The sequence below is a fragment of the Cetorhinus maximus genome, chromosome 26 (genome assembly GCF_964194155.1).
Source record: "Cetorhinus maximus chromosome 26, sCetMax3.hap1.1, whole genome shotgun sequence".
Taxonomy (NCBI): Eukaryota; Metazoa; Chordata; class Chondrichthyes; order Lamniformes; family Cetorhinidae; genus Cetorhinus; species Cetorhinus maximus.
The window spans coordinates 6139729-6156318 of NC_135904.1; the positions used below are offsets into that span (position 1 = coordinate 6139729).

The window sequence follows — 16590 nt, forward strand, 5'->3', positions numbered from 1 at the left end:
CAATGGTAATTAAGGCAGATTTAAAATTCATGACTAAGCAATATGCGGGTCAGTTCAACGATCCAAAAAGGTGGCTCATTCAAAGGGAAATTGGGTTGAAAATAGAGATAAAACACAATATTGCAAAACCCTCTGAGCGAGGCTTCACACCGGCAGTACAGGATTGCTGAATGAAATCTTGTATACCTAAAATCCCCTCCTCTTCTTTTAAATAGTGCCATGGGGTCTAATTTACATCCACCTGAGAAGGCTGGCAGGGTGTCAGTTTAATGTCAAGAAAGCTAAAAGACAGACAGCAACTGGGTCAGTGCCCTGGTTCCTCAGTACTGCAGAGAAGCATCAGCCTGGATTACATGCTCAAGGTTTTGTGGGGCTCAAACCCACAATCTTCCAGCTTAAAGGCAAGAGTGCTACCACTTGGGCCAGGTTGACACATTTCTCAGGGCCACTTTGAGAGAGTATTTGATATTCCATGGTGATTTTACCTGTGACTGATTGAAACTTACAGAATACTGAAAGGCCTGGACAGAGTGGGCGTGGGGAAGATGTTTCCATTAGTAGGAGAGACTAGGACCCGAGGGCACAACCTCAGAGTAAAGGGAAGACCTTTTAGAACAGAGATGAGGAGAAACTTCTTTAGCCAGAGAGTGGTAAATCTATGGAATTCATTGCCACAGAAGGCTGTGGAGGCCAGGTCATTGAGTGTATTTAAGACCGAGATAAATAGGCTCTTGATTGGTAAGGGGATCAAAGGTTATGGGGAGAAGGCGGGAGAATGGGGTTGAGAAACTTATCAGCCATGATTGAATGGCGGAGCAGACTCGATGGGCCGAATGGCTGAATTTCTGCTCCTATGTCTTATGGTCTTATGTGACAGAATGCTTCACTCATATACTCCATTGCTCACAAAAATCTTAGTTTATTCTTTAAAATGACAAAACTTCTTTCCTCTGTGTATTTCATTACCCCAGCTATATTTTAATATCCAAACTTGGTGTCACCCAACCAGTAATTCTTGCTTCATCTCATCTCCTTACCCACTCTTTACAATTTTGGTCTTCCACGATGGCCCTTCACCACAAGGCTTTCTCAATTTCATATATAAAATTTAAAGAAAGGAATATACAGAAACTCACCGAGCAATCGCAAAAGCAGGAACAGAACTCCCAGCGCATACGACTTGAGCTCAGGATTAACGGCCCTAAAGGAAAACAGGAAAAAACACGAACGGACTGAATGGGAGTTAATTAGCATGCTCACTATCAATTTGTTGTGCAACTGCACTGCGACTGCTTACATCCATTGCAATTATCTCTTTCACAAATTACAAACCACTTCAAATAGATGACCTGAAGCCAGAGTGAATCAAAAATGAAAGCAGAGTTTCCGCATGGATGTTTGTTATTTTCTGAATCATTAACTTCCAGCCCATGACATCCCTGATCATTTGACATCTCCTGAGACTGGGATTCGTTACCAAGTGAAAGAGTTAAGGATGCGTTGTGCAATTTGCTTATTTTCTAAGGTGCGTGTTTCGTAACGCGAACGAGCAAATTAAATTAAAAACCAAGGAAGCTGAACGACAGGGCCTGGATTTTCGCAATGATGGAGTGCCTCTCCGTCATTGCAAAAAACGATGGAGGACGGTGAAATCTGGAAGTCCAGTCCCACGAACACAGCACCTACCGATTTCACAGGGTGAGGGGGGGGGGGGGGCAGAATGGGGGAGGGTCCCGTTTCACGCATGTCCATTTTGTGGAGACAGCTGCCCATATACATCAGCAGCTCCCTCCATTCAGATTTGATTTTACTGACCTAAGTGTGTGAAACACAGCACGTTGCAGATTAAACCTGGTAGAAGCAGGTCTGAACTTTGTGGATTTGTTGGAGAGCTAGGTTATCCTTTTGGAGGGGTGCAGGGAGCCCTTTGTAATTTGCTGTAAAGTTGTATTAACTGCCCCAAAAGTGGCAAATGTTCAATAGCTTTAACCCGAGGGAATAGGAGGGTGTGGCTGCTGCACTTGGCAGGGCAACTTTTCTTTTTTTACTCCTACTAACTCATGCTGGAAGAACTTTGTGCTTGAGGAGGGCGCATTGAGCTTTGTGCCAAGGAAGATACAAAATGAGCTTGGCACCCTCACACATAGGCACCACAGAAGCAAGTCAATGTGAGCAGGCGGAGGCCAGAGGAAGGGCATAGGGTCAGGAGGAAGAGGCAGTGTCATGCACGCCATTGAGGAGGAGGAGAGGGAGGATAACCAGGTATTACCCTGCTGGAAGGGTGTACAAACCTCGGATGTCATACCTCAATATGACGGAACAAGTGCCATAGGTGACTGAGGTTAAGCCATGAAATGGTCACCGATATATGTCACGTGGTCCAACAACAACTCAAACCACGCTCTATACTCTGCCAATGAGTGTAAAAGTAACTGTGGCTCTAAATTTTTATGCTTCAGTCTCTTTCCAGGAGACCTGGTATATCCCAGTCAGCAGCACACAGCTGATGCCCTCTTTGATCGTGTGGTTGATGACATTAATTTCCCTGTTGATCTGGCTCCACAGATGCACAGAGCCATGGCCTTGCCCCAATTAGCAGGCTTCCCTCCGGTGCAGTTTATTATTGATTGCACTCACGTCGCCATAAAGGCCCCAACTCAGCATCAAGACACCTTTGTCAATCAGAAGTCTTTCCACCCAATCAACGTCCAGGTGGTTAGTGACACAACAAGGTTTTCCCTCAAGTCTGTGCAAGGTTCTCTGGCAGCTGCCATGACTCCTTCATACTAAGGGGTTCCCAACTCTCTCACCTATTTCAGCCACCAACACAGATCATGGTTGGCTTCTGGGGGACAAGGACTTGGCTAATGACCCCCTTAAGGAGCCCTCAAACTGAGGCAGAGCACAACTACAACAGCAGCCATGTCGTCACAAGGAGTACCAATAAGCCTGCCATTGGCATCTTGAAAAATGTGCTTCAGGTGCCTTGATCGCCCAGGTGGAGCTGGGCAGTGATGCCCCAGGTGGAGCTCGGCAGTGATGCCCCAGGTGGAACTCGGCAGTGATGCCCCAGGTGGAACTCGGCAGTGATGCCCCAGGTGGAGCTGGGCAGTGATGCCCCAGGTGGAGCTGGGCAGTGATGCCCCAGGTGGAACTCGGCAGTGATGCCCCAGGTGGAACTCGGCAGTGATGCCCCAGGTGGAACTGGGCAGTGATGCCCCAGGTGGAACTCGGCAGTGATGCCCCAGGTGGAACTCGGCAGTGATGCCCCAGGTGGAGCTGGGCAGTGATGCCCCAGGTGGAGCTGGGCAGTGATGCCCCAGGTGGAACTCGGCAGTGATGCCCCAGGTGGAGCTGGGCAGTGATGCCCCAGGTGGAGCTGGGCAGTGATGCCCCAGGTGGAGCTGGGCAGTGATGCCCCAGGTGGTGATTGGCAGTGATGCCCCAGGTGGAAGTCCCTGTCCATTTTGACGATTCTGAAATGGAGGAGGATGAGGAGGAGGATGAGGAGGAGGATGAGGAGGAGGATGAGGAGGAGGATGAGGAGGAGGATGGATGTGGATGAGGAGGATGAGAAGGAGGATGAGGAGGATGATGGAGGAGGATGAGGAGGATGAGGAGGATGAGGAGGATGATGGAGGAGAATGAGGAAGAGGATGAGGAAGAGGATGAGGAGGATGGAGGAGGATGAGGAGGAGGAGGAGGAGGAGGAGGATGGAGGATGATGGAGGAGGATGAGGAGGATGAGGATGAGGGAGGAGGATGAGGGAGGAGGATGAGCATAATGGAGGAGGATGGAGGAGGATGAGGAGAATGTGGAGGAGGATGAGGATGAGGAGGAGGATGATGAGGAGGATGGAGGAGGAGGAGGAGGAGGATGATGGAGGAGGAGGAGGAGGATGATGGAGGAGGATGAAGGAGGATGGAGGAGGATGAGGAGGAGGATGAGGATAAGGATGAGGAGGATGAGGAGAATGAGGGGGAGGATAAGGAGGATGAGGATGATGAGGATGAGGGAGGAGGATGATGGAGGAGGATGAGGATGATGGAGGAGGATGAGGAGGATGATGGAGGAGGATGAGGAGGATGATGGAGGAGGATGAGGAGGATGATGGAAGAGGATGAGGAGAATGATGGGGGAGGATGATGGGGGAGGATGAGGAGGATGATGGGGGAGGATGAGGAGGAGGATGAGGAGGATGAGGAGGATGATGGAGGAGGATGATGGAGGAGGATGAGGAGGATGATGGAGGAGGATGATGGAGGAGGATGAGGAGGCTGCCAATGGCAGAGCAGCTGGGAGGCATGGCCAGTTGGTCAACATTTACAGTCTTTCCACTTACGTGACAATTTAGTGATGTCTCCTCTGATGCTCTGACACTTCACCATGAACTTCCTACCTCACAAAGAGGCCTTTCTGAAGGCCTAATATGTCCGCCCAAGATGCCCAACTCCTGTCAGCCCCGCCCCTCCCCCCGACCCCACACTACCTCCGGTGTCGCCTGCCTCGACACCTGCCCATCCCCTCAGACTTAAAATCTGACATTCGTGGGCACGTGTTTGTGTTTGTGTTGCCAGGCATTGTCCTGTCTCTGCACACCACCCGACGTGAGACTGAAAACTCTGGCCAAGGTCCAGTACCTCTGTGCTGTCACTCATCAGCTTTCAAAATCAGAATGAGATTTTTTCCTTTATTAAACATCTTCATTTTCAAATCTTAGTGTTAAAAAATGCTTTGTGGATCCTAAGAAATGCAAATTCAAAGGAATTGTATACTTTTCAGTTTCAGGCACAAAAAAAAAATCAGCCTTAAGCACTTGCAAGTCAGAAGCAGCATGGAGCAGACACAGAATAATGTTCCCTTTACACTATAGCATCAAGCACTCCCAAAATATGGCACAGTATGTCTGTGACGCTAATTGAAGTCCCATCAAGTCAGATACAGCACAGGTTAGATGCAGTTTTGAGCTACATCAACAATGTGCCTCAGCCCTAACCTCTGCTCTGTATCACTGTTTCCTACACCAGTCACTGTGTGGCTGCTCTAAGTGAGAAATACATTCTTAATGTCCAATTGTGGCAATTTTGTGTTTTTTTTAGTACTTATTCTTTCATGGGATTTGGGAGGTGCTGGCTAGTTGTGTTGTGGTGTGTACTCACTGTTGTGGGCCCCACACCAATGGTCTATGTTCTGAGACTGGCTAAACTCATTTCACACAGAACCTCCTAAAGTTAATTGGATGACTGTCTTCGCTTCCCATCTGTCTAGATGAGATTTGAACCCAGGTAAGTTGGTGTCTAACCCAAACCCCATTCAATCAGAAGTCTGCAGATTTTCCTTTCCATTATTATATTTATGGTTTTCCTCTAATCTTACAGAAATACGCCTAGAGAAGTACGGGGATGATATATATGTTGAAGGTACACTCGTGTTCCACCTGGTTGGGTAAATGTGTCTGTTCTACAATGGGCCCCACGCTGCTGGTCTGGCGATAGCTGTAAGGGAATCAGTATGTAGAAGTGGGGACACACATACCCTGGTTGGTTGCTTTGTGGTCAATTGTTAAGTCTGAACCACTTAGCTGAAATCACCTAATTGAGCACAGACCAGTATTTGAACCAGGTTCCTTCTGGTCTATATGGTTTTAATACTGTACTACACCAAGCAATGGTATTTATCCCACTAGTCCACCAGGCAACTAGAACTAATTATAATCATTCACATCAAGATAGAGCCAGGACAATGTGGTTAACTCTGGAATGACAAGCCACTCAGTTCAAGTGCAATTAGGGATGAGCAAATGCTGGTGATGAATTTTTAGTGTTTCTCACGTGTCGGTGCAGACTCAATGGGCTGAAGGGCCTCTTCTGCACTGTGTGATTCTGTGATCAATCAGGTGACAGTTAACGTTTGCATAACATGTATTTGGGTGCAAGGTGGCCTACCTGATGAGTATAATGATGGCTGGTGTCTGGGCCATGGCTCCAATGAGACTGCAAACGCACATCACGCACATGAAGGTCAGGAAAGCCTCCTGACAGCCTGGGCTCGGACACTTGCCTGGGATTACAGTGGCATTCTTGATGGGACCGATGTTCAGACAAGCACAGGCGGTGAGATTCTGTAAAGATATAATCACAGTGGGTAACGGAAGAAGCTTGACATGGTACAGAGCTTTTGAAGAAAGTCTTTCTGTCACTAAGAGACCTGTTGCAGAGTGCACCAATTTCTTTAGATATGATCTTCTTGATAGGGATACCAATCCAAATGCGTCCAGAATAACTGCCACATGAGAAGCACTGTTCATTACCCAGGCTGTTTACCAAATGAATAGGATTTAAGAGTGTAAGGATGCTTGGGAACAGGAAAAAGCCAGCCTGCCCAACAAGCCTGCCCCTTTTCGATAGTTCAACTATCCTACTGAATGTCAATGCGTCCCAGAAACAGGATTGATTTCATTCTTGAGCCCATTTATATTGTCTGCTTCAAGATTTGTCCCACATAACTAAAGAGTAAAGGGCTAACTCTAATAATATCTAGTGCACATGTGCATAAGGAGCCATGTCACAGTGATGTCACTCACCAAGGGAAGATGACCGAGAAGCAACTTAGAGAGTAGTTCCAGCTATGTCTTGGTCTTACTTAACCTTTGTAAATAGTTAGGATATAAATAAATGTATTTTCAACAAAAGACCATTGCCTCCAGCAAGGTCTCTTCCAGAGTAAGAAGCCAACGAGTCCCGAGATTTAAACCACGATAACAGAGTAAGTTGCACCACACCTCTACAATCTTTTGGGTCAAAATATTCCCCGACTTCCCTTCTTATTCATGACCTCCCTCATTTATATTTTGCGCTCCTTGATATTTGAAACACCCACTTCAGGTATTTTGTCATATTGTTACTTCAGCTAGACCACCTTAAAATATCCTCTTTTTCCAAATAATAAGCCCAACTCGCTCATTCTTTCCTCCTATCTTAATTCTCCACATATGGAACCAGCTTTGTACCTGTCACATCTCTAACTTATTTCAGTCCTGACGATAGATCATCAAGCTGAAATGTTAACTCTGTTTGTCTCTCCGCAGATGCTGCCTGGTCTGCTGAGTATTTCCAGTTTTTATTTCAGATTTCCAGCACCTGCGGTTTTCTGCTTTTTCTAAGTCTGTTCATGAGATGTGGGCATCATTGGCTCGGCCAACATTTATTGCCTATTCTAACTGCCATTCAGAAGGTGGTGGTGAGCCGCTTTCTTGAACCACTGCATTCCATGTGGTGTAGGTGCACCCACAGTGCTGTTAGGAAGAGTGTTCCAGGATTTTGATCCAGTGACAGTGAAGGAACGGTGATATAGCTCTAAATCAGGATAGTGTATCTTTGAATCTTTGTATCTTGTCTCTATCTCCTCTGAGGAATCCTACTGATAGGTATATTCCAATGTTCATCAAAAATATTTCTTCATGATAAACCTGTGTCTTCCACATGCGTTCAATCTGCCACCCATATTACTTCATCAATCTGTCACTTTTTTTCTTCCTAATTATTTAATTTTTGACAGTTCCTTTGTAAACTTTGACAGTTCCCCTTTTGTTAATTCACTAATCATGTTGCATAAAACCTCTCTGTTCATCACCAACCTGACCTGAAATGAAGCCTGCCTTGAGCAATGCATCCATCAAATAACATGGCCCCAATTCTTCTGCAAAATACTCCCTCACTTTCCAGCCAAGGTTTCTTACATAGTAAAGGTGGGAATATGAACTATATGGCTGGGACAGAGAAAGAGATTGAATGGGTTGGGAGGGTGGGATTGGAGAGGCTGTTCAGGGTGTGAGTTCATGGTTAAATCAATATTGACCAGAAACTGAATTAGACCAGCCATATAAATACTGTGGCTACAAGAGGAGGTCAGAGGCTGAGAATTCTGTGGAGAGTAACTCACCTCCTGACTCCTCAAAGCCTGTCCACTATCTACAAGACACAAGTCAGGAGTGTGATAGAATGCACTCCATTTGCCTGGATGAGTGCAGCTCCAATAACACTCAAGAAGCTTGATACCATTGGGGACAAAGCAGCCCGTTTGACAGGCACCACATTCAGCACCTTAAACATTCACTCCTTCCACCACCAATGCACAGTTGCAGCAGTGTGTACCACCTACAAGATGCACTGCAGCAACTCACCAAGCCTCCTTCAAAAGCACCTTCCAAACATATGACTTCTACTACCTCGAAAGACAAGGGCAGCAGATGCATGGGAACCCATCACTCACCATCATGACTTGGAAATATATCACTGTTCCTTCACTGTCAGTGGGTGAAAATCCTGGAACTCCCTCGCTAACAGCACTGTGGGTGTACCTACACCACAGGGACTGTGGTTTAAGAAGGCAGCTCACCACCACCTTCTCAAGGGCAATTAGGGATGGGCAATAAATACAGGTCTAGCCACGACACCCACATCCCATCAAAGAATATAACAAAAAAAGACCTAGAGTAAGAGGGAATATGTTGCATTAGGATAAGGACTCCCCTTCCAAAACAAGAGCTGAACACCTATCAATGGCAATGAAGGGAAATCTGAACTCAATCTGTGTAAAACAATGAGCAAAATATTTTTAAAATCTGTTAGTTGTTTTGAGAATGAAGGGCCCATTCCCATAGCCTATGCTACTGGGCAGAAACCAACAGATAACAGTATTGTATACAAACAGAGGCTCGAAATTCTGACAGGATATAGAACTACCCAATCAGAGGGAAAGATGCTAGCCAATGACAGATCTCCTCATAACAGCTATGGCAAAGCAAGAGAAAATTCAAAAGTAAACAACTGAAAGAGATCAAAAGGGATTCATGACTACTCAACAACAACTTGCATTTATATGCCATGTCTTAAGGTAGCAAAATGACTCAAGGTGCTTCACAAGAGTGTCACCTAACAAAATTTGACACCGGACCACGTAAGAAAATACTCGGATAGGTGACTCAAATCTTGGTCAAAGAGGTGAGTTTTTAAGGAGCATCTTAAAGGAGGAGTAGGGGGCAGAGAAGCAGAGAGATTTAGGGAAGGAATTCCTGAGTTTAGGGACTTGGCAGCTGAAGACATGGTCACCAATGGTGAGAGGATGAAAATCGGGGATGTGTGAGAGGCCAGAATTGGAGGGCCGAATAGATCTTGGAGGGTTGTAGGGATGGGCAACATTGCTTAGGTTTTACGAGATAAATTATGAGCAATAAGCGTGGGAAACCATTGCTAAGGCAGGTTTATGGCTGTGTGGGAGGATTCAAATCAGAATCATGCTATTACAGCACAAACCCTATCATTATTTTCTTACAGATTTCCTGAATGATCGAAGTAAAGACACGAGCAAAAGTAGAGCTGGTTAATGAATTCTGAAGTGACGCAGCCTTATCTCCCAGGTTTTTCTCCCCTCTGCTCCCTATTGCGCTGGCTCTACTGGGATGCAGACAGCTGTAACTCTCTACTTCCTCAGCCAAGCGAGTAATTCTACTGCTGCACCTGGTTGCGATGGGAGTAACTCAGCACAGACCACGCTTTATTTAGAGGGACGTCGCAGGGAATGGCAGACTCTGTGGGTGGAATCATTAGTCACGGCCTGTTTTCTGGAAGATAAGTAAAGCGTGCGTGCCTGAAATGGGAAGCCTGAGGCTGGTCAAAATTGGGACTTGGGCCTCATTCTAATAATTGCGGCCACAGCTGACACCAGTCGTATTTTAAGGGACAGGTTGTTGCTCTTCCCAGGACTAATTTGGTCCGCTTGCCTCGCTGGCTGTCTGGTAAGAGGTGGGGGTTGGGGGGTTGGGGGGGTTTGTGTGGGGGTTTGGAGAACAGGGTGGAGGGACAATCATTGTCTTTGGTGGCCCTAAAGGGTGCTGTGGGCCTGGGAAGAACCCTCCCCTTCTGATTCCACATGGAAGTGTTCTAAAAAATATATATAATTGGTGTATTTTTGCTATGCTCAGTTAGACCAATTTCAGCAAGGGGAGCAAAAACAGACCATAATTACCTCATTAGCATATGCAAGGAGCCTAATACTTGTTTTAGGCAGTCATTCTCAGGAGTGCTGCAAGGATCGTGCTGGGTCCACAGCTGTTCACAATCTGTATAAATGATTTGAATATGGTGTCCAAATGTAACATTTCCAAATTTGCTGATGGCACAAAACTAGGTGAGAATGTGAGTTGAGAGGAGGATGCCAGGAGGCTTAGAGTGGACTTGGACAGGCTAAGTGAGTGGGCAAGAACATGGCAGATGGAATATAATGCTAATAAGTGTGAAATTATCCACTTTGGTAGAAAAAAACAGAAAGGCAGAGTGTTTCTTAAATGGTGAGAGGTTGGGAAGTGTTGATGCCCAAAGGGACCTGGGTGTCCTTGTACATGAGTCACTAAAAGACAGCATGCAGGTGCAGCAAACAATTGGGAAGGCAAATGGCATGTTAACCTTCATCACAAGGGGATTTGAGTACAGGAGTAAAGATGTCTTGCTGCAATTGTATAGATCCTCGGTGAGACTGCACCTGGAGTATTGTGTACAGTTTTGGTCTCTTAACTAAGGAAGGATATACTTGCCATAGAAGGGACTGCAACGGAGGTTCACCAGGCTAATCCCTGGGATGGCGGGATTCTCTTAAGAGGAGAGTTTGAGGAAACTGGGCCTGTATTCTTCAGAGCTTTGAAGAATGAGAGGCGATCTCATTGAAAGTTTGAAAATGCTTACAGGGTGTGACAGTGTGGATGTAGATAGGATATTTCTGCTGGCTGATGAGTCTAGAACCAGGGGACACAGTCTCAGAATAAGGGACAGGTCATTTTACAGAGGAGGAATTTCTTCACTCAGAGGGTGGTGAATCTAAGAATTTTCTATCCCAGAGCACTGTGGAAGTTCAATCAATGAGCATTTTTCAGACAGAAATCGATAGTAGGTCGAATAGCCCAGTCCAGCTGCTACACGTTCCTAACAGGGATGTTTGAAAAACTGCTTGACCTATTGTGGGGCCAAGTGTATTTCAGGTTCTCTGGAATGCCCTACCTAATCCTTTTAGCCTCTCTACCTCTTCTCCTTGAAGACACTCCTTAAAGCCTTTGACAAATCTTTTGGTTATTGGTCCTAATGCCTCCTTGTTTGGCTCAGTGTCAAATTCTGCTTGATTACACTCCCTGTGAAGTGCAGTGGGACATTTCATTAAAGGCTCTTTGTAAATGTTGTTGTTGTTGTATCTTTGGAACAGAGGGCGGAATTCTCTGGCCTTAGAGGATTCTCTGGCGTTGAGACAATTTACAGGTCCGGGCCCTGATGGTGTTTTTGTTCCGTCCACCTGTCTTCCTGGAGGTGACCAACTCGGAGGTTCGGTGTCCGGTTAAGGATAGTGGACAGGTTCCCGAGGCAGGAGGGCCCAATGAGAGGGCCCAAAGCTGTGGACAGCCATCCGCCCCACCAGGAGAGCTGGGCGCTGCTGAAGCATGTTGGGAAGCACGAGGGTGCCTCAGAACGGAGGTGTTCTCTTAAGCCTCATGGAAATATTAAAATGAAGAGCGGCCACAGCTGTCAGGCCATCAACGTAGAGAGGGAGGGAGACCCTCCACAGGATTGCTAATGGCTTGGGGATAGAGAGCTTTAGAGGAGGCACCACCCTGGAGACAATGTTACCACCCTGCTCCGCTACCTCCTCCCCACCCCAACCCGTGACAAGGAGCTTGCCTCCAGACACCCACTGGACTTTGGTCTCAGTGAGGGACCATCTGACCCTGGGAAGATCCCAATGGCGGGGGCAACTTGCTCCAATCAGTCCCTCAAGCAGTCGTGATTGGCTACCTGTCAATGTGTGCCCCTGCTTCCGGCGAGGTTACTCAGACAGGAAGTGATTGGACAGCCAAGACAGCACACGTTATCTTTAAATTTTACTCCTGGTCCCACCTCCAACCTTACCTCTAGCAAAATTCTGTCCAGAGCCTTGCAAAATTGTTACTAAAATAAAGCAAAATACTGTAGATGCTGGAAACCTGTTAACATTTCAGAGCCCTGAAGAGGAGTCCTACGGACTCGAAAGGTTAACTCTGTTTGTCCCTCCACAGATGCTGCCAGACCTACTGAGTTTTTCCAGTGTTTTCTGCTTTCATTTTATTCTTGCAAAATTTTCCCTTTTCTTTCCTGCGCATTCCACTGGGAAAGCAGGTGCAGCGGGATCCAATTCCTAACGCCATGTAGCCCCATGTGCCTTTTGGGAGACCACGGACCGTGTGTATATGATACACTTGACTCTCTGAACGGCATCATCTTCAGCTGTTGATCATTTTTTCAGTAACAGATTATGAAAATTGTGAAGAGAAATGCATGATGTTAGAGCGTTGCTGACCTTTTACAAAGGGCAGGGGTAGAAGTCACAGTCGCAGGCTGGCGGTGATTCTCTGCATATCATGGCACCCTCCCATAGGTTTACCCAACAAAAGGCACACAGTAAGATCAACTCAACAAAGGAGAACCATTCAGCTGAACTTATTACATGCTCTCCTTTACAAGTAACCCATTATGAAGCTGTCACTGGCTGAGACATGGAAATAATAGCCTTCTGGAGTGAATAGTCATTAATTATGTAAGCTAGCATCACTCTTCAAGATACCTCGCTACCCCAAATAATTATAGGGTAGAACTTCAATTAAATATCTAAAACAAAATCTGAGCAAAATCATTGTCAACTGAACAGGTCAAAGGACCGTTTTCTTGGCAAGTTAGAACCTGCCCCTTTACCTCAAGGATCTGAGAGCAAATCTAAACTCTTTCGCCGTAAAGGCGGGAGAGTTTGGTCGGGGTATTTGTGGAGAGGATGGTGGGGGGGGGAGGAAGCACCAGCGGCAGCCTTTTGAGGGGGTGGCGTGCCTGATGTTAAAAGGAGGGTCTTTGACGGAAGTGCTCACCTCCTCCACCTCGCTTCCCCTCTGAGGCACGAGCAGGATCATCTTTCAGACTTCTCTCCTGCCAGCCTGAAAATTGAGGCTAAGCGGGAAATGCCGCTTAAGTGGTCATCTATTGGCCACTTAAGGTCCTCAACTGGGGCAAGGACTTGGGGTGGGGCCAGCTTAGGCCGCATCTGTCCCACCCTAAAATTGCAAGAGGTCGGAGCAGCCGAGAGCCCAGTGGGAAGGCCGAAGAATTTTATGGCCAACTCTCCCTACAAACCCGCCAGTGGGGAACACAAAATTCTGCCCCCGGTCTCAATCTGGTACCTGGAGCTGGATTTTATGGGGTGCCATTTTCCCCGCTACTCAAACCCTCCACCCGCCCCCCCCAAAAATAAAAAGTTGGTTGGAAGCCTGCTAGTCAAAAAGCCGGCCCACTTGCAGCCATTTTATACTGGTATTAGCATCAATTGCTGAAGGTCGAAATGTCTTCCCCCATCTGGGGAGCAAGTCCTTTCTTGGAGAGCTGCACTCAATCTGATTGGCTGGCAGCTCTGTAGTCCCAGCAGCACTAGGTCCGAGCGTTGGTCAATACTGGGACCACAGGCAGTTCCTGAACAAGAGGAGGTATGGAGCCAGACTTCAAGGTAAGTCCAGGGTATCGGCAAGGCCTGGATGGCAGGCCCCAATGAGGTGGGTGAGGGTCCGGGCTTTAGATGCCAGGCGAAGGGCTAAAGGAGGGCTATGACCTTTGCAGGGGGTGCTTCCAATGGGCACAGCAGACCCCCAAAGGAGGATCCTCCCCACCTCCGCCCTTGCTGGACACCAGCCTACACAATAAAAGCTGCTGGGCTACCCACCTGGCGTGGGCTTCCCCCTGCCGTGGGCAAAATCACAGCAGAGGTGGAATGAGGCACTTAAGTGACCATTAATTGCCACTTAAGGGTTTTAATAAGCTGAAGGGTGGGTGGGCTGCCTGCGCCTCCCCCACCCACCGTAGAATGGTAGATATGTCGGGGGTGGGCGGGAAGGTCGTGCACTGCATTTTACGAGACCCCCCCCTATCTTCAAACATGCCAGTGGAGGGCTGTAAAATCCAGGCCCTGGTCTCAGGCTGGTTCTTGGTGGATTGAATAGAGAAGACCAAGTGGTGGTCTAATTGAAGCGTTTAAGATGATTAATAGATTTAATTGGGAAGATAGAAACAATTTCTTCTGGTAGGAGGGACGAGAACAAGGGGCGGTACTTTAACATTAGAGCTGGATCATTTCGGGGTGATGTCAGGAAGCATTCCTTCACACAAAGGACACTGGAAATCTGGAACTCTCTCCTCCAAAAAGATGTTCAGGCTGGAGTGTCAATTGAAAATTTCAACACCGTGATTGGTGTTGGTTAAGGGCATTAAGGGTTGTGGAACCAAGGCAAGTAGATGGAGTTAAGGTACAGATTAGCCATGACCTAAATGAATGCCAGAAGAGGCTCAAGGGGCTGAATGGCCTCCTCTTGTTCCTATGTTCATAATTTGGCATTAGATTCGGCACAATGTAATCAAGTGATATTCATGGTAGGAAATGTGGTGACTTGCCTTGCCACAATAAGGTACCAGAGCTATGCAAATATTATTATAAACATTGTACTATTTCAGTCAGACTATTGTGGTAAATGGAAAACTTCTGCAACAGGATGGGCCCTTCTGAAGTTGGGGCAATAGAAGGAACTTTGTTGTTGGAGCGATGCGATCTGCTTCCACCATACGGTGCCTAGCCTGGGCATGATACTGGCACTAAGTGCCTGAAAAGGGAGTGTCTTATTCCTCAAATAGATATCACAGAGTGCAGAAGAGGCCCTTCAGCCCATCGAGTCTGAACCAACACTGAGAAACACCTGACCTACCTACCTAATCCCATTTACCAGCACTTGGCCCATAGCTTTGAATGTTATGACGTGCCAAGTGCTCATCCAGGTACTTTTTAAAGGATGTGAGGCAACCCGCCTCCACCACCCTCCCAGGCAGCGCATTCCAGACCGTCACCATCCTCTGGGTAAAAAAGTTTTTCCTCATATCCCCTCTAAACCTCCTGCCCCTCACCTTGAACTTATGTCCCCTCGTGACTGACCCTTCAACTAAGGGGAACAGCTGCTTCCTATCCACCCTGTCCATGCCCCTCATAATCTTGTACACCTCGATCAGGTCACTCCTCAGTCTTCTCTGCTCCAACGAAAACAACCCAAGTCTATCCAACCTCGCTTCATAACTTAAATGTTTCATCCTGGTGAATCTCCTCTGCACCCCCTCCAGTGCAATCACATCCTTCCTATAATGTGGCGACCAGAACCACACACAATCCTCCAGCTGTGGCCTCACCAAGGTTCTATACAACTCCAACATGACCTCCCTACTTTTGTAATCTATGCCTCAATTGATAAAGGCAAATGTCCCATATGCCTTTTTCACCACCCCACTAACATGCCCCTCCACCTTCAGAGATCTATGGACACACACGCCAAGGTCCCTTTGTTCCTCAGAACAAAGTCATGCCATTCATTGATATCCTTAACCTTGATAAATACAGAACTATCACAAAGAAAGAAAACTTCAACTATGTTTATCCAATATTGATCCCTTGACCAGCATTACTTGTGTTTTTATAATGATATAAAGGGTCAAATCACTCATAAGGGATTGTGTAAACACGTTGTGGATTCATTCATTTTAACTAAGCAGATGAGAACCGATATACTTGGGTATAAAGCTTGAAGACATCAGCAGCAGAGCTGTGTGCCGTGCGCTCTGCTTACAGGCCAAAGTGAAACTGAGACTGGATCACATGACCCATTTCCCCTCGAGTGATGGCATGCTGCTATCCCTTAAAGGCATATTACAACATCTCCCTTTCTTTTAAAAGATACTTTCCCCCCTTCCAAAGAAGTTATAACTATTTACAATACATGTTCATGTTTAGTTACCATTACATAGGTGTATAGAACTGATGAATCTATGAGTCTCTAAAGTGTGGACGTAACCTGCTGGTATCTTGTAAAGGTAACCTTGTCTGGAGATTTCTTTAATTGCTCACAGTGATTTGTGGGATTGTCATTCTGATCTGTTGCTCCTGATTGCATTTGGGATCTTGTCCTCAATACAGTAGGGCTACATGGTGGTTGAGGAGCTGGAATGTATCTGATTTGTCCTCGGTTGCACCTCACCATTGCACCTTTGTGTGTCTGACTTAAAGGACCTCGGTTCCGGACAAATCCTCGTCACCTCGGCTGGCTGCCATATATCTTCTGTGGGATTCTGGGTGTGAACTTGTTGTCCCAACTGTAAACTTGGCAATTCTGTACCTGCATTTTTATTGTGCACATTGGTTATCTTCTCTTGCAGTTTTAGAAGTTGCTCTCTAGTATCTAAGAGAGTAGAATGGGTAAGCGTAGGTAAATTGGTACACAGTGGTCTGCTGGTGATGGAATAATTGCACTTAGAGGTGTCACCCTCAGATGTGACATTGCAATGTGTAGGTCTTGCTTGGTCTGTCTATATTTGAGAATTAGGGATTTCACTGTGCGAATCATTCAATCAGCCAGGCCGTTAGATCTAGGGTAATGAGGAAAAGAAGTAATGTGATTGATATGCCACTTCTCACACATATCCTGAAATGGCTTACAAATAAAT

The 16590-nt window shown here is 46.6% G+C and overlaps 1 protein-coding gene across 1 annotated transcript in view; it reads right to left on the bottom strand.

The window, feature by feature from the left end:
- The window catches only part of slco3a1a (solute carrier organic anion transporter family member 3A1a), a 193554-nt gene that overhangs the window by 6766 nt on the left and 170198 nt on the right, over positions 1–16590 (bottom strand). Inside the window, exons 8-9 of the mRNA XM_078530022.1 lie at positions 5947–6122; positions 1137–1201 (exon numbers count right to left, since the gene is read on the bottom strand). Of these exons, the coding sequence (XP_078386148.1) occupies positions 1137–1201; positions 5947–6122 (241 nt within the window). The remainder of the gene's footprint in view (positions 1–1136; positions 1202–5946; positions 6123–16590) is intronic.